The sequence below is a fragment of the Vigna radiata genome, chromosome 8, assembly GCF_000741045.1.
Source record: "Vigna radiata var. radiata cultivar VC1973A chromosome 8, Vradiata_ver6, whole genome shotgun sequence".
Lineage (NCBI taxonomy): Eukaryota > Viridiplantae > Streptophyta > Magnoliopsida > Fabales > Fabaceae > Vigna > Vigna radiata.
The window spans coordinates 45,124,845-45,149,071 of NC_028358.1; the positions used below are offsets into that span (position 1 = coordinate 45,124,845).

The 24,227-nt window shown below is 30.0% G+C and overlaps 4 protein-coding genes across 8 annotated transcripts; 2 read left to right on the forward strand and 2 right to left on the reverse strand.

The window, feature by feature from the left end:
* Nucleotides 1–1,837: 1,837 nt before the first annotated feature.
* On the forward strand, nt 1,838–6,236 carry LOC106772821 (myosin-6). Of its 3 annotated transcripts, XM_014659423.2 has the most exons (6): nt 1,839–2,074; nt 2,748–2,906; nt 3,000–3,114; nt 3,239–5,216; nt 5,359–5,565; nt 5,714–6,236. In XM_014659423.2, exons 2-6 carry the CDS (start codon nt 2,771–2,773, stop codon nt 6,035–6,037), a joined length of 2,760 nt encoding a protein of 919 aa, XP_014514909.1. In that variant the 5' UTR covers nt 1,839–2,074; nt 2,748–2,770; the 3' UTR covers nt 6,038–6,236. The 3 variants fall into 3 exon arrangements, with proteins under 3 accessions (XP_014514907.1, XP_022641555.1, XP_014514909.1); XM_014659421.2 differs by having other exon boundaries at nt 1,838–2,074; nt 2,748–3,114; XM_022785834.1 differs by having other exon boundaries at nt 1,838–2,074; nt 2,757–3,114.
* Nucleotides 6,237–6,955: 719 nt separating this feature from the next.
* Nucleotides 6,956–9,711, reverse strand: LOC106771091 (nitrilase-like protein 2). Of its 2 annotated transcripts, XM_014656993.2 has the most exons (9): nt 9,463–9,707; nt 9,209–9,345; nt 8,789–8,917; nt 8,546–8,604; nt 8,028–8,140; nt 7,855–7,947; nt 7,502–7,604; nt 7,298–7,380; nt 6,956–7,160 (listed from the first exon to the last, which is right to left on the reverse strand). In XM_014656993.2, the coding sequence occupies exons 1-9, from the start codon at nt 9,649–9,651 to the stop codon at nt 7,119–7,121; spliced, it is 948 nt and encodes a 315-aa protein (XP_014512479.1). In that variant the 5' UTR covers nt 9,652–9,707; the 3' UTR covers nt 6,956–7,118. The 2 variants fall into 2 exon arrangements, with proteins under 2 accessions (XP_014512479.1, XP_014512478.1); XM_014656992.2 differs by having other exon boundaries at nt 9,209–9,711.
* Nucleotides 9,712–12,593: 2,882 nt separating this feature from the next.
* On the reverse strand, nt 12,594–14,431 carry LOC106770742. Of its 2 annotated transcripts, XM_022785835.1 has the most exons (3): nt 14,165–14,431; nt 13,772–14,004; nt 12,594–13,370 (listed from the first exon to the last, which is right to left on the reverse strand). In XM_022785835.1, the coding sequence occupies exons 2-3, from the start codon at nt 13,873–13,875 to the stop codon at nt 12,632–12,634; spliced, it is 843 nt and encodes a 280-aa protein (XP_022641556.1). In that variant the 5' UTR covers nt 13,876–14,004; nt 14,165–14,431; the 3' UTR covers nt 12,594–12,631. The 2 variants fall into 2 exon arrangements, with proteins under 2 accessions (XP_022641556.1, XP_014512021.1); XM_014656535.2 differs by having other exon boundaries at nt 13,772–14,431.
* Nucleotides 14,432–21,039: 6,608 nt separating this feature from the next.
* LOC111242336 lies at nt 21,040–22,476 on the forward strand. Its single transcript, XM_022785052.1, has 2 exons — nt 21,040–21,342; nt 21,761–22,476. Exons 1-2 carry the CDS (start codon nt 21,263–21,265, stop codon nt 22,299–22,301), a joined length of 621 nt encoding a protein of 206 aa, XP_022640773.1. The 5' UTR covers nt 21,040–21,262; the 3' UTR covers nt 22,302–22,476.
* Nucleotides 22,477–24,227: the final 1,751 nt, after the last annotated feature.

Consider the following 24,227-nt stretch of genomic DNA (forward strand, 5'->3'; position numbering starts at 1 on the left):
TTTCTTATTTTTTTAATAATTATTTATAGAAATATTTAGGATTTTTTAAACAATGATTTCGGATGAAAATATTTTACATTGTAGTTTTCTGTGAACTATAATACGATAAAATTATTTACTTTTAGTAATTATATTAAGATTCATGTTTCTACTAATTTTTAACGAGTTGAGAGTGTAAATTTTTATATTAAAGATGTACTAAAATTACAATTTCATTTCAAAAACTATATGTACAGTTGTTTCCTACTTATTGTTAATATAAAATAATAATTTATTACAGTTTTTTCCTACTTATTGCTAATATAAAATAATAATTTATCAAAACCAACTGCATTTATAATTTTCATTTATCAATATTTCATATTTGAATCATCATTCTTAATACACATGTTAAAAATTACGTCCAGCAATGTATCACGATAAGGCACCATTAAAACATGCATTATGATACTAAAAATACATCAATATAAACAAGATATTTTTATATTATTATTTATTATTATTTTCACGTCACTTTTCTTCTATACTTAATTTTAGACAATATGTATCTATTTCATGAAATGGTAGAGAGCTATACATTTGAATTCAAATAATATTGATATAATGTAAATATTATTTCTTTAGTCATAAATTATTACACACAGAGTTAGATAGTTAATTTTAAACTAAATACTTTTAAATTTGTTTGTAAGGTAATTTTAAGTAAATTCGATATATTTTTTTTATTGAATTAAGTTGAAGTTGATGAATACGTATATTAAAAGAGAGCAAACCAAAGTTCAAAAATTATAATGATTAACTTTAAAATAAAAAAAAAGGTTCTAATAATATCAGTATGCTCCATGCATCGTAAAGCTGAGGATTCAAGCTTTTGACTCATTTAAAAAACACGTATTTTGTATGATAAATAAATTACATTTAACATATAATCAGACCAACTACTTTGGTTTAAGGTCTATATCATTTTTTTTTAATTCTAATCCCTATTATTATAAGTGTTTTGATTCCAAATTTGTAGACCATCATATAAAATATTGTTGGTTTTAAAAATTATAATTTTATTTTAGAAATGCAAAACTCCATCATTATTTTATTTTAAAAAAATAAAATAAAAATTAAACTGTTTTAAATTTCAATCTCTAAATAATATAAAATTATAGTCTATAATTTCACCTTTTTTTTTTAAATATTTACTTTTCTTTATTTTTTCCATCAATAAGTATAAACAGAATTGCATGTAAATTGCGATTTTTTTAGTACACAGCACAGTTGAGCTTTATTATTTAAACGTATTTATTTCAATGATATGATTTATCATTTATTATCAAAATTTGACTTTCAGTTTCGGACCGAATTCTGAATTAAATATATAATATTTTTCATGGAACTGAAATTATATACAATTTTAAAAAATAAAAAGGAATAATCAAAACAATCAGTATTTTATTGAAGTAATAAAAATATAATTAATATAAAGTCTATCAAATTTGGAAGATTAGATTAGAACACCGAATTGTAACGTTTTGTTTTCTTTTATCTACGGACCAAAACCGAAAGACATTCAGATAAATATTTGAATATATAAAATCTTATCTGGCCAAGCGTGCTAGTTTAGAAAAAAAATAATTAAGTAAATTAAAAATATTTAGAAAAGTTAAAGTGTGGGCCCCAGTAGTGAAACGACAGTGGAAGGCTGCGCATGAGCCAACCAAAGAACGCTCCTATCTTGGACCGCATATTCCGCGCGGCATACGAAGCTTTTGAATTTAATTTCATGACCATTTTGCCCTTCACCTTTTCCCATATTCCCACTCACTGCTTCACTTCCAATGCTCTTCACACTCCTCATTCTTAATCATTAAATCTCAACCTTTAAGGCAAAATCATTTAATTCCCCATTTCAATTCCATTTTTCAAATTCACTTTTCATACCAATCATATTTTCGGTTACAATTTCTCAGTCAAACCTTCGTTTTTGTGTGTAATTTTTCTTAACTCCAGAATTAAAAACCTCTGCTTCCTTTCAATTTCGAATTGTTCGTCTGCGCAATCTTCTTTTACGGTTTGAAACCCTGTGAGTTCTTCTCTCTCTCTCTCTGTATATGTCTTTTGTTTGGACAATTTTTTTTTTCTTTTTGTTGAGTTTGTGTCTCCTGAGAAAGTTGATAAAGGACAATTGGAATTGGAAAAGTTGGTTTCACTTTTTCTCCACCTCACTCATGTCAGCAAAACCCTGAATTTCAGGTTTTCTTTCTTTTAGGGTTATGCAATTCAGGCTTTGTGGAGCAAGGAAACTGGGCACACCACTGTTTCCTTTCTGTTTTTTAGCTTTTTTTTTTTTCCTTTTCTGAGTAATTTATGAGAAAATTGGATGGTTTTAGGATGTGGGTCTGCGATAATTCGTTTTCTTTTGTATGGTTTCTGGTGTTGTTATTGTTTACTTGATGGAATTGGTTAATAATCGGACCATGTTTGTCGTATGAATCCAAGAAACAGGGTTTTTGTTTGTAACGGGCAAGGTTTGGGTTGAGGATAATGTCGTCTTTTCGTTCACTGCATCAGCTTGGTTGTTGGCTGGCTTACTAATTAATTAATAATGTCTGGTCGTATCCGTTGCGTTTTGATATTCTTTGTTTAATTTTTATTTTGAAAAAGTGAACGTTGTTGAAATCAAAATCAAATAATCGGTGTTTCTCTTTGGTGTAACGTGTGGGTGTGGAAGTTGATATTTGATGAACTTGTGGCAGTGATTGTAGGAAAGGTTTAACGCATGAAGAAACTATTCTTTTTCAAATCTTCTGCTTCTAGCAGTGGAAATAACAACAATGCAACTCCGCCGAAATCAACAAATAAGCAAAAGGCATGGGATAGTGTTTCCGAGATTGGAATGAACAATCAAGCTTACGGTAAAGCTGATGATTATTTCCAGAGCTCCAAGGGCTTGTTCTCCAAAACTCGAAAAAATGTTTCTGATGATCAGAGTTCTTCTGGTGTTCCAGATCTCAGAAGGAGCAGGTCACTGTCGTCATCTGCTTGCCAGTTCAGAGATCCAACCAGGTCTCCTTCAAGTAGCATTGTTAGTGATCCATATCATCAATTTGAGCGTTCATCTCGGTGAGACTTGATAACCTAACTTTTGAAGCATATTGTTGACTGAACTGAAGCTTATTCCACGTTGTATTGGCTACATTTTGCACATATTTATTTTGGTTGAACTTTCTATGTGTATATATATCAGTTGTCAGGCTCCTAACCATGAGAAACAAAAGCGGGACAAGACAACCCAAGTTTCTTCTGTCCAGAATTCGCACAGATATGAGAGACCTGGGTCTACCAGTTCTTCAAGATCCCATCACGAGTCATCTGGGAACTCATCCACTTGTTCCAGCAACATTTCAAGTAAGGTTGTTGATCGTTACATTGATGGAGAGCAGCATCCGGAGGAAAGTAGGCCCAGGAACAATTCACAAAGAAATAATAGTAGACATGGGAGCTATGGTATGAAGCTTCCTCCAAAAGTTCAGCTTACAGCACCTAATTCACCAACTCATGGAATCAAAGACAAACCAAGGGTTCATTCATTTAGAGAAGCTAAAGTTACCCGCCATCGGTTCTCATCCCGAGATTGGGCAGAAAATTGTGTTGGACCAGAGTCCCCGAGGAGTCTTGCAAAAAATGTGATCGAGAGACTTTCTCAGTCCTGTGATATCCCCAAGACATGTTCGCAGAATGTTAACACTGATAATCCAATCACAATTGAAGATATATATTCTAGATCTGTTAATGGACATTATGACTCTGATTTTGATGATACTCGGCCTAAAAATAATTTGTTGGACGAGCCCTACAGAATGACAAATGGCTATCATGGCATCGATGGCCATTTTGAGGGTTTAAGCTGTTATGAACCTGAAGAGGATGCGGATGCAGACCTACTAAGAAGATCAAAGGAGGCTGAGGAGAGGGTTATTCTTCTTTCAAAGAAACTGGAGCAAGAAAGCTTTTTTCCTGATGGTGGTTATGATGTGTCAGTACTGATTCAGACAATGAGACATCTACTAGAGGAGAAAATAAGTTTGGCTCTGGAAGTTTCAGCCCATCTAAGGTCTCAAATTTCTGACAGAGTCTCCGCCAGAGAAGAACTTAGCCGTGTCAAAACAGAACTTGATTATCGGACTCAGAGACTAGAAAAAGAAAAGAACGAGATGCAGTCAGCATTGGAGAAGGAATTGGACAGGAGGTCAAGTGACTGGTCATTTAAACTTGAGAAATACCAGTTAGAGGAGCAAAGGCTTCGTGAGCGAGTTAGAGAGCTTGCGGAGCAGAATGTGTCACTTCAAAGGGAAGTCTCCTCTTTAAGTGAGAGGGAAATGGAAAGCAAAAGTGTGATGGCATATACTGACCAACAACTCAAGGCACTGACTGATAACACAGAGATAATGAAAAAGGAAATTCTGGATTTGCAGCAAAATCAATTGGAACTACAAGACAAATATAAGGTATCAGAAGAAAACAGGGATTGTATCCTAAGAAATTTTGAAGAGAAGGAGAAGGAGTGCAAGGAGTTACACAAGTCCCTGACAAGGTTATTAAGAACTTGCAGTGAGCAAGAGAAGACAATAACTGGATTACAAGATGGGTTTAGCGAGGAGCTTTATAAAACCCAACCCATGGAGAGTGCTGACAAGCACACTGCAAAAATGCGAATGGAGCAAATGAGATTGACTGGAGTGGAACTTGCCTTGAGAAAGGAGCTGGAGTCTTGCAGGTTTGAGGCAGATTCTCTTCGCCATGAGAATATAATGCTCTTGAATCGCTTGAAAGGTGACAGGAAAGAATGTGTTGCTACCACTTATAGACTAGATAAAGAACTATGGGCCCGCATCTACTGCCTTCAGAATCAAGGCCTAACAATGCTAAATGAAAGCACATACTTGTGTTCAAAATTACTGGAATTCGTTAAAGGTAAAGGAAACCATCTTCGCCAAAATGTCCAGCTGGATCAAGAAGTGATTGGAAATGGTTTAGATGGGCAATTTATTGTTGAATCTGAAACTAAAATTCAGGGGCTCAAAAGTGGCACTGAGGGTTTAGCAAGGAGTTTGCAGACGATGTCTTCTTTGTTGAAAGATAAGTCAAATCCATTGACTTCCAAATTTCAATCAGAGTGTATAGAGGCTGGTAAACTAGCTACAATAAATGATCAATTATCTGAGGTAAATTTCTTCAGAAAGTTTTACTTAATGGAATTAAATTGTGAAACCTCTATTCTACTGTCTGCTTGTTGATTTATTTTAAATCTGTTTTACATAAGTTGTTCATTGAAAGTTCATGTCGATCATGTTTACACTTGTATAGGATACTTTAAGAACTGAACTTAAAGCAGAATGTTTGTTGACGAGCTTATTAAGAGAGAAACTGTACTCTAAAGAGCTCCAAGCTGAGCAGATGGAAGCTGAACTTGCTACAGCAGTGAGAGGAAACGACATACTCAGATCCGAGATGCAAAATGCTTTGGATAATCTTTCAAGCTTAACTCACAAGTTGAAGGACCTCGAACTTCAGGTCAGTCTAGCCTAACCCACGAGAGTATTGAAATTTGTTTATTAAACTCATCTAATGAATCTGCCTTGTGGGTAAATAACTAGGTAGTTTTTTCAATTGCTATTACTTAAGCCTGTTAACCAATCTCCTGGAAAAATTGTTGAGGCAGATGTTGAAGAAAGATGAGAGTAGAAATTGCCTTCAAAATGATCTGCAACAGTCTAACAGGGAATTGACAATGATGAGGGGAAAGTTGCCCAAAGTGACCGAGGAGAGAGATTATATGTGGGAGCAAGTGAAGCAATATAGTGAGCAGAATATGCTGTTGAACGCAGAGGTGAATGTATTGAAGAAGAAGATAGAGACACTTGAAGAAAACAACCTCGAGAAGGAAGGTCAAATATCCATCTTGCAAGACTCTCTTGCCAAAAGATCCTTTGATGATCTCCTTGGGAGTCCCGAACATAAATTTTTCGGTACAAAGTTACTATAATAACTTGTTTTCTCACAGGCCTATTTCATTGTTCATAGTTACCAACATCTGTGAATGAGTTGTTTTTTTTTTTATTGTTGCTCTTTTTTTATAGTTTCTTTCACAGCCTTTTTTCTTTACATAAGTGTAAGATCGGACAGAAAAATTAAAAATACAAGGTTACGGTTTCCCCAATTCCTCGGGGAATCATCTTGTTGCTGATTGATGCTCACATGAAAATTAGTCTCAACTTCGGTTGTTAAAGGCACTCATTGGCTTATCACATATTGAATTAGAAATAAGTCAAGTCAATTTATTTTTTAATAAACCAGAAATTTTGTAATCTCTAAGTAGATTAAGTAGTTATCTTACTTAAGTATATATATTTTTTTCTAATTTATTTTATATATTTATTATGTATAATCAAAATGTATTGACCATGACTCATTTATATATAATAGTACAATTTAAGTGTTCATTTATTTTACAAATTATTTCTAGTGAAAATTAATGTGTTAACCTAATTGGACAAACAAATAAATTAAGAACCTAAATCATTCAATAGTTGATAAAAAATATTATAATATTTTAAAAGAACAAATTATCATCTCACATAATAAAAAAAAAACAATTTTAGTAAAAAATGAAAAAAAATAATAAATAATTGTTCATGGTGGATTTTAGATCTAACTTAACTCCAATTTGATTTACATCTATTCATATTTGAATTTTTTTTTCCTAACATAATGTGATTGAATAGTTCTATCCATGGCATTCTTATCAAACAAAAGACTTAATTATTGGTTTGGTATTTTGACGGGAAAGTTTCTAAGTTAACCGCTATTTAAAAATAAATAAATTTAATTGCATCTTTATTTTTGAAAAGTACTTCAATTATCTTTATTTTTGTATTTATTCTTTCAGCAGAGGACGCATTCGTAACCATCACCAATTATACAATTAAATAGTTTTTAATTTGGCACACGAGGAAAGAAAAAAACGGTGAAGGAAACTACGTCGATATTTGCATATAGCATTTTAAGTGTACATACAAATCCCATATTTTTAAATAAGTAATCCTTGTTGATGGTCCAAATAAGAACTATAGAGATGCAGCTTTCCAGAAGTCAATTGGCATCCTTTGCTGAATCCAAAGAAAAAGTGTAAGCACAAGAACATAGTAATAATGGTACTTACAAAACAAATTTATGCAATGCTCACTACTACAATCCATGCTGCATATAATAAGTTCATGGCTACAGATACATGTTAGAAAACTACCTTGTCAATTGGCATTTTCTCTCTCACTGAATCAACAAGTGATAAATCAATATCAGATACTACAATGCCTGTAGACAAACGATCTGAAAAAGGAACACAAAGCCAACCATGGATGGAATTCAGCAAACTTTGGTTTAAACAAAAGAAATTTTGGTACTGCAAGAAACTACATCAAGCAAATTTTGGTACTGTTGAGTTTTTTACCTGGTAATCGGCCAACAATTGTCCCCCATGGATCGATAATTAATGTGTCACCATAGCTTTCTCTTTTATCACCATGTTTTCCTGTTTGAGCAGCAGCAATGACCTGATAGTTCATTCATCAAACCACATTTATATAAGTGGAAAAAGAAAACAATAGTTTAAACATATTTCCTCAAATAACTTGCAAGTATCTTGTTCTAATCATAACAAATGCATAAAAGCAAAAAGAAAAGCTATGAATATGGAAATTATAACTGATTTGTGTAAAGAATTTAGCTTGTTCAATCCAATGATGGAAGCATGGGAGAAGAAGGGGAAGAATAGTAATGTTAAATGCAAAAATGAATTCTTACATAACATTGAGTCTCAATTGCACGGGCACGAAGAAGAATCTCCCAGTGTGCAGCACCTGTAACTTTAGTGAATGCTGAAGGTACCAACAGTACCTGCATGTTGTAAAACGAATGAAAATTTTACATTCTAGACAACCAAATTTAATCAAGAAAGTCATATTTCCACTCATTACCTGAGCTTCATGTTTGAAACGTAACAATTGGTACACCTCAGGAAATCTCAGATCATAGCATACACTGAGCCCCAGACGCCCAATAGGACTGTCTACTGCAACAATATCCTTGCCTGAAAACACCAGGAAGATAGATTTTCACATGAAAACATCATCCTTCGTTGTTCATATATCATATTAAGTGTGCTTATCTTCTCTGGCAAACACTCCCCATTCCCAGTTTCACCACAAAAATGTACTAATTCTGCTCTCCATTTTCAGCAAGAGGAAATGAAGTTGAAGGAAACAAATATCACATACAATTGAAGGAAAAGTATATAGTTGGAAATATCATGAGAATCACATGACTAATACTAATCATGTTCCTTGTTTTTCTTCCTTGTTCTTTTTAGGAGGAAGCAGGCATATGAAAATTTTAAACCAGCCTCAGACTTTTCAGAATGAATGTTACACTCAGGACTAACCAGAACAAAGGCTCGTTAATCTTCAATACTTCGTAGAGAGAGTAAATATCAAACCTGGTTCTGTGAAACTACTTTCTTTATATACCCTTCCACCGGGAACATCTACATCAAACCTTTAAATAAAATAAAGTAAAAAATAAATATCAATTGTTTATACAGCCACAATAGCACAAACAGAAAGCAGAAAAATTTCTCAATTAGGGAGGACGTACACACATAAACTATATATATCTAGGAGTTGATAAACAATCATATACATTATTAATAGTTGCAAGTATTATGAGTCACAGATCTTACAGGTGTATCTTTCTATAAGAGCTTCTAATTTTCCCAGTCTCATCTACTATAACGTGAGTATTACACAAGTGTTGAGGATCAGATCCTTTCTCTTGGAAGCCTCCAAGTGACAACCAAATGCTGGATTCTCTGCAGTGCATTAGAACATGTAAAGTATACACATTTTCCACAAAAAATGCAAAAAAAAGACAAATTGTTCACACCCATGAGGAGTCTTAAAGTGGATTAAGAACTCAGAAAAGCAAAGTAAACTCTACTATGGGTAACCTGGTGCCCTCTGGAAACCATCATGTTGGTTACAAGGGTCAAAGACCCTACAATCCTCAATCAAAGAGGGTTTGCAAACACTTGGTTGTTTGGATGATTAACAATGGAAGAGTTGAAATATGAAGAAAATGAAGAGATGGGTATAAGTATGACCTGGCCAAAGAGCAATACTGGTTCATAATTGGTCCATCCAATGGTTGAGCAACACTAAGACTGTCCCCATCCTTGGTACCCACATAAGAGAAGGCCTCAGGAAAGCAAAGCAATTTGGCTCCAGCTGAAGCTGCTTCCTTTGCACACCAAACCCAATACTCAGTATTCAAAAGAAAAACAGTACAAAAAGCATATAAAATAGAAGAGGAAAATAAAGGAAACCCAGAAAAGAAAATATGCAAAAGAAAGAAAACTTTGACAAGGCGAGAGCAGGTGGCGAAATTGGCGGCGAGGTCGCTGACGGATGTCATCTGGGCCGCTGCAACTCGGAGTGAGTTAGGAGAAGGCGTGGCCATTGTTGTTGACGAAAGTGAAAGTGATGATTTGGGAATGGGAGAGGCGAATCCACCAATAGCACTCGTTTGCACACAATGCATATGCATTACATTACATTATGTTACAACATCATACATCAACCAATTCATCGGACAAATATCTTTCCATATATACTACTTCGCATGTCTTGGTTCCAGAGAAATTCCTTTTTATTTTATTTTAGAACACTGATAACAGTAATTAAATTATTTTCTTCTTAACTGTATTTTTTAAGGTTGAAAAATCAAATATATGAGTATTATGGAATGGAGAAAGTGTTACTTTTGTTCATTTTGGTTTTGCCATAGAATAGCCTTTGTTCATTTTTAGCATTTAATGAAAACCTAATTTACTGGTTGTCCTGGTTAAGTTTTCATTTCTGAAGTGTGTCTCTTGTGGCAAAATTGCATTTACACATTTACTTTTCTGTGAGATAATATTAAATGATATTCCTATCTGCTTTAATCTTAAAATAGATTTTCAGTTTTTAAATAAACTTTAACTTATTTTATATTTTTAATAAATAATATTACTTCTTTTATTTCCTTTTAAAATACATCATATTCTCTTATTTTGTTTTAAAAAGCATCATATTGTTTCAATTTTTTTTTAAAAAAAAAAATCACAAAAAATAAAATTAAAATTTTATATTGTGAGAGTTTTAGAGTAAGTTCTTATAAAATTTTGCAAAAAAAATAATAATTTCGTGATATTAAAAAATAGATTTTAAATTTAACTCAACATTACACATCGATTTATAATATAATATTTGTACTCATTTATATACTATAAACAGTGTGATTTTTAATATTTTTCATTAAACATAGATTTTAAATACGAAATTAGATATAAATAGTACACTAACACAACGTAACATGATAAACACATCAAATAATAAATTTATTATAATTAATATACTCAAACTCACAATCATGATGTCTTATATTTAAGAAAGTGAATTTTTAATCTAAAATCAATTCTATAAAACCAAGAAAAAAAATATCATAATTATTAAAGTTTTGATTTGACTAATCAAACATGATAAATTTCTTACAAATTTAAGCATTTTTAACTTAAAACTAAGAAATGCAAACATTATTTACATATGGAGAAGCCATTTTACTTAGAAAAATTGATCCATAACTTTTCAAATATGGTATCATCTCATTAATGTTAAAAGTAGGATCAAAATTTTCATTGAAGAGTTACTTGCTTAAATAAAATTAAATTTGACTCATTCTATAAGTAGTAAATAGCTGAATGTCTCCAAAAATACTTTGACACACACCTATTAATAGTACTTAGAGATGGAGAAATTAACAAGTACACGACCCTCATATTGTGAGACACTTGGAAGGTAATTTATAGAACTTGTACAAATACAACAAGACAAAAAGAGAAGGATAACTTTATCTTACTTTTTTTTTCTACATCAATTATTCATGTATGATATACGAAGTTGTTATTTCTAAAACAGTGAACTAAATTCATATGTATTTTTTTTTGGCACGTGAGCTCATGGATCTCTAAAAAATAAATATTTAATTATGATCAAATTATTCATAAATATTTAAGAATTACAATAACATTGTGAACTAGAAAGCCATAGTTCAACTTACCATATAGGGTTTATTAGAAACTTACTAAAATGAACTATAATAACTCTAATTTATCCACATCTCTACACTTTTAAATTATGTGATTTTTTTTTAAAATTTTTTATCTTTTAATCACGTGATTTTTTGTATTAAGATGGTATGACTATATTTCAGTAAAAAATAAAGTGTTTATTAGTCAGAGCTAATGAAATCCAAAAAGAAAACATACAAGCTCAATATAATAAAAAAACTTATTGCAAAACAATACATAAAAAATATCATCTAAAACTCTAAAAAAAGAAAGTACACGTGTCACGATTTAAACTTCAATTTAGAGTAATTATATCTTCTTTCTTCTTATTTTACTTCATGAAATAACGCTATTTAACCAATCACAAATGCAAATTAGAGTTTGCAACGTTTTGCCGGAATCATAAAGTTTATACTTCGTAATTTGCAAAGTTAACTCTTTTAAACTAAAAGCTTGTTGGAATATAATTTAGAGTAAACAAACCCTATAATTAAAAACACGACTAAAAAGTATAATTTGTGTCATACCCGTCAAATTTATCTATGGCTTAATAATACTAGATTGACCCAAATTTAATTATTATTAATCATGAGTTTGACCCATCTATTAAATGGTGTAATATTTTGTAATTGTTATGCATTTTTAAATAAAATATTAACAAAATATAATTTTTTTTATTAAACGTTATATAATAATTTTATGTAAGAAAATGAATTTTATTTATTTTATATAAAAAAATTAAAATTGAACAGCATTAAAAATAATTAAACAATTTTTACTTTAATATATTTCTAAAAATACATATTACCTCGATTTTAAATTATATAAACCAAACATGAAATATTTGTATATTCATATAAATTTTTTAGATATCATATATATCAAAAGGAAACTTTCAATATAAACGATCGCTTTCTTCTTTTTAAAAAAATAAGATCCTCTAAAATCATATTACATATAATGTAACAAGTGGAAAAATTACACCCGTACAAATTTATCCAGTTATAGGCATATATAATTTCATATGAAAACTAGAAGTAGCTGTTTTTTCAATGAACTAGTGAGTAAAACATAGAACTTGAACAGAAGGCAATTGAAGAACTTTTACATTTGATTATAAGGAGAAGAAAAATGACAAACTTCAATCAAAAACACTACTTGGATTTTACAGCATAGCTTTTCCAAACCAAAACATTTCCAGTGTTATTGATGTGTATGAATCATTGTTCTGATTCTGTATTAGTTACTCAAACAGCTTTATTATCTGGAGTTCCTTTCTTTCCATGTATATTTGTTTCTTGCTATTTTTTCTTTATAATCTCTCATACATAATGAAAACAATGCTTTCTATTTCTTAGATGGTGGAATGCAAGATATATAATATAGTAATAAGATTGCATAAAATTGAACAGAATTAATTTATGTTCTGCAATACCCATTTACATTACATCCATTGAGCTTAAATTTAAGAAGCAATGGCCCCTTTGGTGCCATATCAACATTAGCTACACCATCATATGCATCTTCTCTCCAAGCTTTTCTACATGAATCATCATCCCCTAGCTCAGGCATGGAGGTATTTCCATAAGGCACCGTTTGCTGATATTCTTCAATCACAGTTTCTGCATAATAAAACTTGTTCATCCTATGGATCTCCTCTAAAGTAGTGTGCCGTGCCACTGCTAAAATATCCACCATGGAGCGTTTCTTGCATCTCCCTTTATGCCTTCTGCATTTATCTTTTACTTTCTTCGATGGTGATGGCATTAGTGGACTTATCTTGTGAGCATGAGTTGAACTTGGGAGAGTACACGTGTATGCTGTCTGAGATAAATTGGCAGAAATGTTGCTGCGGTTTTGCTGATTTCCCTCTTTCACTTTGTAGTCACAGTCATTTTTTGTAGTTTGAGGGTGGTAATCATATTCAGCTTTGCAGGAATCAGCTTCTTTTTTATCATTATTATTATTATTATCATCACTCGATGAATGCATCAAGTTAGGACTATCTTTGAGTGGTTCGGTAAGTGAAGTTTGGCTTCCAAATGGTGGCAACACCTCCTTCTCCTTGAGACCATGTTTAAGACACAATTGCAAGAACTTCTCATGAAATGGCCAGTTTTGAAGGAAATTTCTGTGACGAGAAGCAAGAACATACTGTCTGCAACATAATTTATAATCTATCATCACTGAAGAAAATAATTACTTCTAGTCTATTTCTTCTTGTGTTCTCAATTACTAAATCAAATTAGCCTTAAACAAACCTTTCAAAATCTAAACACAGTTTTGATAAAATTCGCAAAGGGAAATGCAAAATTCAAAAGCAAAAAGAAAAGGAGTCGTGATGAACAGAGAATAATCATAAGCTTAAGTTGTGTACTTGTGCTGGAAACTTTATTATAAATAACCTACAACACACCTTACAAGCTCAACATAATGCAAGAGATCAAAATAGAGCATGCAATAATGAATATATCAAAGGAAAAAAAAGAGATTAAAACCTTATTCGTTATTTGAAATGCATAGGAATGTTTATGGAAACTATTTCAAGGATATTAGTACCTTAATGAGAAGGGTTTAACACCATCTCCAAAACCCGTTTGTCGTAGCAGAGATTGCGGAACCGCAGGTAGGTTTTGGTTTTGGTTTTCCTGCTGAGACATCATTCAGTAGAAATATTGCAACTTTGCAAGTGGATCCCAAACTAATCTCTCAAAATTAATATTCAACCAAAAATCACGAAACCCCAGTTCGTGTCTATGAAAAAAGCTCCATAAAATGACCACGTGAAGTACCTACGACAGACAGAAACAAAAATTAGAGACACAACCACAAAATCTGCATGTGGGTATGCAAAAGATGCTCAATTTATGGGCAAAAAAAAGAACAAAACGAAAGGGACGAAAGATGAAACTCTTGAATGAGTTTGTGAACGAAACACAGAGTCCGCTAAACCTTGAAGCTTCAGAGGAAAAGAGAAAGGGAGAAATGGGTAAGGTAGGGTTTGAAGAAAATGAGTATGGCGAGAGGAGAATCACGATTACAGTGTTCGAAAAGAAAAGAGAGAGAAAGTAAGCGAAGCGAGAGGAACTGAACTGTCTGGGAGGAAAGAAGATTGTAATGTGGAATGGTCTCTTGGTAGTGCTGTGTTGATTTTTTCACTTGGGTTGGTTTTATTTTTGTTGACTTCCTCTAACTATAGCTTAACGTCTAATAGTGTAATTAAGAGAGGGTTATTTTCGTTAATTTCAATTCACTCACACACTCAAGAGTTTTGGTGGCAGTCTCCTTAAAAACCCCAAAACAGGGCATCTATTTAAAATTGAAAATATGGAGATTTACAGAAAATTAATTGGGTCAAATATAAGGGTATGTTTTCTTTCTCTATATAGATTTTACAATCTGTCTGTAGCTGTTTAAATATAACTAAGGGCAAAAGAAATTTTTTCTTAGTTTGCAAATAGCAGACATATAGCAAGAAGTGGTAAAGAGTATCAGTGTCGAAACCAACTTCTGCAAGAGAAAGTACAACCAACAAGAATTTCAGATTTACCTCTTTAAGAGAAGGAAGAAAGAGATACCCATGTGCAAGATCCTACCCTATCTATGGTGATTTTATTTATGGGTGAATTTAATAAAGTAGAATATAGCATATTTTGGAATTTCCAATGCTTTGCTATTTCAAATATTCTATCATAGAAAACATAGAACTTTAGATCAAATGTAGCAAGTAGCAAAACTTGGTTCAGTTTTAGCAAGATCTGTGCATCCTCTCTAGATATGGTTGCAATTAATTAAGTCCCATTTCTGCAATAAGTTAAAGTAGATTGAAGGGTAAAATGGAAAAAGTCTTGAAACAGAAATGTATAACTTCTATCATCAACTTCATAGTTTCCTCAACGTATGTTTTTCTTTTGGGTTTAAACGACATTATTGTCTTCGGTACATGATTTGTGTCACTTGATTCATATGTTGGATGTTAATGTTGTCTGTTTTTAGTTCAATAACAGATGTAGAATATGTCGAAAGATTTGCAGATTTAAATATTGAGCACCGAGAAGGGCAATTCAGGCTTCGTGATCTCACATGGCAAATTTCTTTTTTCAGATTTTGCAATATATGCATGTGTATGATCATATATTTGCATGCATGCGCTGAAATGTGATTTGAAAGTTACAGCAAAATGTTTCATAGGTAATGCTGAGAGATCTTTCATTCAAATTGTGACATCACATTGCATGAGATTGTGATCATACATAAGATCGTTTTATGGTGTTTCAGTGAACCAGATAAAATAAAGAAATAAATAATGCAGAAACTGAATACATATTATTATTTCAATAGGATCTGTAGCTAGCTAATGTAATACATGCATGCATGTTAACCAATACTCCAAACAAAAATGATATCTTAACACCAATTTTTTGATACTATTTTAACACGTGTACAGTATTAAAATGGTATAAAAAATTGATGTTAAAATATGATTTTCCAATTCGAAATCGTTGAATTCAGTACAGAGACAACTGGTTTGAAACATTCTTATTTTCATTTGGATCCTTTCTGTCTCGTTATCAGTTCAACATGTCTTGTTCAAATCAATCCATATATATATACCAGAAACATAGCAGAAAACAGATATTAACACTTTCAACTAAATCAAAGCAGAAATACGTACTCGTGATCATAATAGTTTTTGTTAACTATTTACATTTTCTTTTTGTCTTAACCATTCATTTTTTCAGGAGGTGCTCTGACTAATCCAGAGTTCAAAGTTTGGGTATAAGTTGATTTCGTATGATTAACATAAAAAAGTTAGAATTTGGTGATTTATCAGAGTGGTCCAAGCTTGAGAATTTGACAGCAAAATCACTTCAAATATCAAAATTTTGTATGGAATTGAATCACTTTAGTTGTTTTTGGTAACGTGCATGTTCATTGTAATTGTGATGTATAACAGGTAAAATGGATTCAGTAATTAATAGGATTTTTCAAAATATTTTATATATTTAGATGGGAACAGCTGTAAAAGAAAGTGAATAGATATTAAATGAAATTCATATAATTTCTCACATATTTTAGATTCTTATAAATATTATTCTAAGCATGGAATTTAATCAAATAAAACTGATTCTTACAAATGTTTTATTCTTTTTATGTTCAAAATAAAACTGATTCTAACACGAATTTCTTAACAAAACAAGACAGTTTATGTAAGTTGTTTTATGTAAGGTATGAAAAAAAGAATAAAAAATAAGCATAAGAAATAATCAACTAAGATTGGTGGGTTAAACAAATAACCTGTTAAATGATACTCTTTTTTCCTGAAATTAAATTAAATAAGTAATTTTTTAAACTCGTTGTCTTGTTTTTGTATTATTTAAAATTTTACACAAATTTTAAAATTATTCAAAAATATAATACTTCTTATCAAAAAATAAATCAGAGTGTTAAAATAATATCCTTGTCTTATAAAAAATATGAGCCAAAGTAATAAGTAAAATTCACACTTTAAGAATAGTAAAAGTGTACAATTGGGTAGCCAATTTAAGAGTCCAAGTAAATGGGTTGACCAAAAAAATTACAAAAATTACTAAATCAACATGAAAAAAATTGTGGTACAGATTAAATTGGAAAAGTTTTTTTTCCAATACTTAAATTTTAATATATATATATATATATATATATATATATATATATAAAATTTAAATTAATTTAATTTTATTATATTTTTTTAAATTGATCAACATATAAGATTGAATTAGAAAAACAAAATTGTAATACTTTTAAAAATTTAACTAAACTAGTTTTATACAAATTTTCAAGTTAAATATGTTTTTTTTTTATTTTGAAACTATTTTTTAAAATTACATTTCGTCTTTAAAAATAATCTATACATTTATTCGACGTGAAAAATATCCTCTTCAACAAACGATATATAAACGTATTTTTTAATGTGTCGAGTTTCATGATGAATTACAATAAAACTTTTATATATAATTTGCTAAGAAAGATGCTTGATATAGCTTTCATACAATATTTTAAAATCATTTGAAAATGAAAAATATATTTAACTTTAAGTTTATTATTTGAGAGGAAGGAGCCAATTAATTTATTTATGGTCATGAAGAAATTCTTATCCAATCCAAACAATTTGCATTCCTAACGGGTTGTTTAATTAAATAATATAACATAGTTTTAATTATATTTAATGCATTATATATTATTTAATACTTAATGATAATAATGCCATGTTGATAAATTGCTACATTAAATATACTTACTCCCTAAATACCTTTTACAAGAGAAATTGGAACTTTGTTGGAGTTTCCTGCATAAAACTTTGTCTAAAATATTTCTTATAAAAAAATCAATCTAAAATATCTGAAGAATTACTGTTTTTTTTTTCCAGAAAAAATACTTTTGATTGTAATGTTTTTTTAATTTCAATAAATAGAATTCACAAATTTTCTTAATGTAATAAATCAGTTAGTTGAATTTATGAAAATATTTTTTTTAACACATTTTAAAAAAATAATATAAGAAATATTTAATAAAAATACTTTCATAAGTCAAGCCGATGAAATTAATAAAATATTCATAAATGATAACGTCAAAAACAATATTGATGTGTGGTGAATAAGAAAAACAATTTATAAAAAATGGTGAAATTAATATAATTTTGTTTCACTTAATTTTATTATTTTAACTATCTTTTATTTATTTACTTTTATCAACAATTTAAACTTTTTTTTGGTTAAAATGACCACTCGATTATATCTAATCCGGTCTATTTTAGTTATTTAATGAACTAATCATTTATTTATTAGTAGGTTTATAAAATTTTGAATCCAATTCATTTTATTTAATTATAACTTTTTTTTTATTTCAAAACAAATTAAAAAAATTAATTAAAATTTAAATAAAGTTCAGGTATTAATAATATATCTTAAAAATATAATGACTTAATAGTCAATTTTGTCCCTAGTTTCGTTGACAAATGTCAATTTAGTCCCTCGTTTTAAAAGTATTTGAAATGAGTCCTTACTTTCAAAATTTTGAGTCAAATTAGTTTATTTTGTTAAACACAATCAAATGGTCTTAAGGGTTGAATGATTTAGCATAAGACACATTATTTTATAAATATATCTATAAAATAATATCTCTTATGTCAAATCATCAAGTCAATAACGTTGTTTATTTCTGTTTGATGAAAGGGACTAATTTGACTCACAATTTTAAAAATAAGAACCCATTCCAATCACTTTTAAAACAATGGATTAAATTGAGATTTGTCAACTAAACTGAAGACAAAATTGACTATTAAACCAAATATAATATATTGAATGAATTGTTAAACCAATTTATTTTTTTTACTTTGATGTTAACAGTTTCTCTCTCAAGAGGTAAGCCAAGCGTGTCATTCACCTGTCAGTAATAATGGAGCAGACAAGTATCAGATCACTTCTTTTTTTGTCTGAATCAAAATTACCAAACAACAAATACGATGCAGCATCATAAATCTACATATAAAATAGTTTCTGTGAAATTTAATTAAATTTATATAAACTTATAAAATATTTAAAATTTAATCAAGATAATAAATTTTATCTTTTTGCTGCTGGTACTCTTTTTTATCCTTTTTTATTAAAGTTATGACATTTATGATATATATTACAAAATTTCTGAAAATTGTGTTTTTTACTTTATTTAAAAGAAAATGTTTTTTTTAACAATGTGATAGTATCTTATTAATCCGTTTCAAATATATATATTAATAAAACATAGTTTAATTGAAAGAAGTCGTTAAAAAAAATTAATAATTTTTACTATACACACATTTTTAATATATATATATATATATATATATATTATTTGATAATGTTAACAATTTTTTTATAATATATTATGTGTCATTATTTTATTAATTTATATATTTAAAAATGACTAATTATAAATTATCATAAATAGAATTATAAAAAAATTATAAAAAATAGTTAAAAAACATTTTTCATATATTACTGGAGCACCGATAAATCTATCTATATTAATAAATATCTTTTTCCTTTTGGTATTGGATTGAATTCAAACCAATTCAGATGCAAGAAAGCATTATATTTTTAGGTTTTTTTTTGAGAGATAATGATATTTTAACAACTCTTTTCTTAATAATATTTTATAACAGGATATGTATCACTATTTTATTGGTCTGTTTGAATTTATTTTAAAAAAATATTTGAACCGGATCAATCATAAATTATTAGGTAACGGTTGTAAAAAAAATTATTAAAAAGACTTTTTCCTTTATGCTATAAATAAGTGTCATGAAACATTCCAATCTCTCCGTGGGAGTTACATATACATACTGCAATAGGGCTAATGCATGCTTCTTATGACTATGACTATTTATTGCACGTAAAGATCCTCCTGTAATCATTATTTTAATTTATTCTTTTCATCCTCATTTACTTATTTTATCAGATTCTCTTAATTTTAGTTATGTAATAACGCGTTGCAAAATGTAAAAGAGAGAGAGAGAGAGTTTCTCTGGTATTTTATGTATCCAAATCCTTCATTGTATATCGTTATGCATTGTGTTCAACACACTTACTCATGCAGTCATCAGATTATATATCTTTATACGCTCACCACCTTTACACACACATATTCATTCTCAACATTGTAACGAAACAGGCTAAAGCAATCTTTATGAATATGTTGGAGACTTACCATAAAACTGAACTAGCTACAAGTCTTGCTATAATTAAACTGCACCAGATTTTGCTAGATTTGCTCTAGCCTGCTATGTTTTTATGATGCCAGAATGATCTGAAACCAAAAAGCATTGGAATTAGTTTCCAATGATTGGTTATATCTATTTTACAGCTAAATTTTGTTTCCAACATGCAAAGAAAACTAAGCATTGGATTCAGGATATCATTTCATGTAGCCATCACTTAATTCTTAAAGAGGGATTGTACTTTCTCCTGCAGAGGTTGGATTCTGCATACTGTTATACCTCTGCCACTTATATATCTGCAGTTTCAAAGCAAACCATTTGGAACTTGCTTTTGCCACCAATAGCAAAAGCTAATATATTAAGTAGACAGATTGTGAAAGTTATACAGACCAAATGTGAAATTAGTTTTGATCAACATATACATATAGTCAATTATGACCCAATTCATTTTCTGCAAATTGCCTCATTTTGCAGTTATAATAGTTGAATTTGACGCTTAAGGATAGAAGTGATGAGTGCATCAGGCTTTATGATATGCCAAGAGGGTGCCCTGTTTTGTGGTTATTAAAGAGGCTTAAGCATGCCACCAAAACTTTAGTTTAGTATAAATATAGAGCAGCAGAAGCAAACCCAATTAAATATTATTAAAAAATATTAAAAAATAACGCTATCTTTATTATTAGAAATAGTTAAAAGAAGTAAAAAACAATAAAACCAAAACGAAAAGGTAGACGAAAAGGCTTATAGAAAAAAAAGAAAGAAACAAGACAACAATAGCTAAGACACCATCCTACAACCTCGTTTCTTCTCAGTCAGTTCCTCATGCTTCGCTTACTTTATGTCTCTCTCTCTCTCTCTTTATCTTCTCTTTCTTTTCGATCACTCAAATCGTGTTTCTCGTCTCGCCATGCTCGTTTTCTTGAAACCCAAACCCTACCCTTTTATCTCTCGCCATTTCTGTGACCCTTTCTGTTCCTCTGAAGCTTCGAGATTTCCCTCGTTCTGCCGTTTGTTTCATTCAACAACTCTATGCGTTTCATCTTTTGATCGCTTTTCTTGTTGTTTTTCCCATAAATTGAGCATCTTTTGCGTACCCACAAACAGGTTTTCTGGTTGTTCATAACTAATTTTGTTTGCATATGTCATAGGGTATTGCACCTGGTCATTTTATGGCGTTTTTCTTCGACACCTTACGTGTGGCGTTCCTGTGCTCATAGGCATAAACTGGAGTTCCAGAATTTGTGCTTAGATATTAATTTAGAGAGATTAGTTTTTGGGATCCACATGCAAAGTTGCAATCTTCCAGGTGAGTGATGTCCCAGCACCAAAATCAAAACCAAAACCTACCTGTGGTTCCGCAATCTGGAGCTGCTGTTAAACCCTTCTCGATAAGGTATCAAATGTGATTGAAAATGATATACGATAAACATAGCTATGCATTTCAATTTATGAATGAGAATTTACCTTTTTTTCCTTTAATGTTATTCCGTGTTCTATTCGTAGATTGATCTCTTCAACAGCATTATGTTGATTATTGTAGATGATTTATCATCTTTCTAACACAAGTACACAACCTAAGATTATGATTAATCTCTGTCCATAAACTCCTTGTCTTAATTTTATGCCTTTGCCTTTTGCATTCCCCTTTGTGATTTTTTTTTCTACCTTGAACAAGATTAATGTAATCCCATTTGTGAATTTGATTTAGATTTTGGAGGTTTCTTTAAGTTTAGTTGTTGAGAAACACCATAGGAGATAGACAACAAAAACTTATTTTCTTGATCACTGATAGATTACAAATTATGTTGCAGACAGTATGTTCATGCTTCTCGTCACAGAAACATCTCTCAGAACTGGCCTTTTGAAGAGAAGCACTTGCAATTGTGTCTTGAAAATGATCTCAAGGTGGAAGAGCTGTTGCCACCTATTGAACCAGGCAAAACATCACATGAAAAATCACTCAAAGATTTCTCCAGAATGCACTCGCCAAGTGATGATAACAACAAAGAAACTGATTCTTGCAATGCTGAAGTGCCGCAAGACATTGATGATCAGTGTAACTTGAAAGTCATGAACCACTTGATATCACATGAAGAGGGAAATCACTCAAATCATAAATATAAACGAAGAAGGCGTAAAGGGAAATGTAAGAAACGTTCGATGGTGGATATTTTAGCCGTGGCAAGGCACAGTACTTCAGAGGATATTGATGAGATGAACAAGTTTTGTCATGCTGAAACTGTGACTGAAGGATGTCAGCAAGCGGTGCCTTTTCAACATAATTCCATGGCTGAAGCAATGGATGAGGATTCATGCAGAAAAGTTGGAAGTGAAGATCATCATGTCATGTAGTGCAGATAACTTTCATATAACATCAAAGCTTCATCGCAGATGCAATGTAATTAGGAATGGAACATAACATCACTGTTATTTCTTTTAGTATTGCAGAAAATTACTGAGACAAATATGTTAGCTTGGTCATGGACTTGCATTTTATGATAATCTGTTTGGACATGAAGCGATAAAATGCAGCCTAAACATTTTCAAAGGTTGATGCTTTTTCTTGGAACAGTTGCGTGTTATATATGCAACAGTGCTACCAAAAGATTTGCATAATTTTTATTTCATGATATGAATGTTATATTAATGCATGAAATATTGCAAAAATAGCATATATATATTTTTAAATTTATTTTTAAAAAAATATTTAAAACAGATAATTACAAACTATGTTTTATAAAAAAGTTATTAAAAAAATTGTTAAAATCACTTTTTCCACTTAAGAAATCAAAAGACTAATAATATTAGTTGAAGATCAAGAGATACAACTTTTAACAATGACATTTGATAATGATTTAACAAGTTCAATAATTATTACACTTTATTTGTTTGTTTATTTTTTAATAAATATAGTGTCATAAAGGATCTCACTCACTCATATCTGTCATAAAGGTTTAAAAACAATTTTTTTTCATGTTAATATTAAATATGTGAAGTAAATGCTGATAAAAAAAATGTTTGCTAAATACATTATAGTCTCTTTTTTACCATAATACATATGGACATAGATATATTTGTTTGATAGAAAGTAAGTATAATTTATTAAAGGAGACCATTCTTTTCGGTGTACGATAAATACGAGAGAAAATTACAATTACCAGTTCAAACTAGCGTCGTTTTATAATTATCATTTTTTAAAAGTAAACAAGTAGTATCTTTTATTTTTTATTATTTTAAATTAATCATATATATATGTTGATACTTATAACTATATCTAGTTTATAAATTTGGAATGTCTACTTAATGCAAAAAAAAAAACTTATATTGCCTTTCTGCATACTGATCTTAGACACGAAAATACGTTTTAGTATATTTTTTTTTCAAACCATGTGATTAATTGTATTTGCTATATTTCTTTTTATATTAAATACGTTTTAATATATTTAATACGTTTTAATAGTGTGATTTTGAAAATGAAGAATGAATTAATTGATTTGAGTAGCTATATGTGTGGTGAATAAGTTTACCAAATTTATTAAATTTTTATATTTAATTTATCAAACTTTTAAACATTGAATATTCATATTTAATACAGAAAATAATTTTTTGAAATCATTTACACAAGTTAACAGTTTATTTTAGGTATTTGGACCATTAAAGTAAATAATTTTTACATTTATAAAGAAAAGAAAGATTGAAAGGTTAGTTGTAAAAATAATAATTTAAAGTATCTCATAAATGTCTGAAAGAACCTTTTAAGGTTTGACTACACAATACAAGAGCATCCATACTGTAGAAGTTATGCAGTTACAAAATTAAAAGTTGAACTGTAAAAGAAGGAAAAGGGTTGTAATTTGTAAAGAACACTCTAGAATGATGTGAATATTGAAAATTCCTTGAAATTTCTTCCAAATAACGATAATAAAATCCATATTTTATATTTTTAAAAACCAGTTATTTTTGAGTCCTCATGAATTTTCAAAAGAAATGTTATTAATTTATCTTAAAATTAATTTTAGGTATAAAAAATAGTTATTCGAGATTCTGAGAAGATTGAAAGATTGACAAACATATAAAAAACAGATATAACTCATTGCTGAACATGACACAACTATGACTCTGCATTAATTTGAGAACCAGAAAGGATTTATCCCTTAACGAGAGCCATTGTTTTTTTCATCTATTCTGCATCTGAAAAATCTCTCTCTCTCTCTCTATGTATATATATATATATATATATATATATATATATATATATATATATATATATATATATAT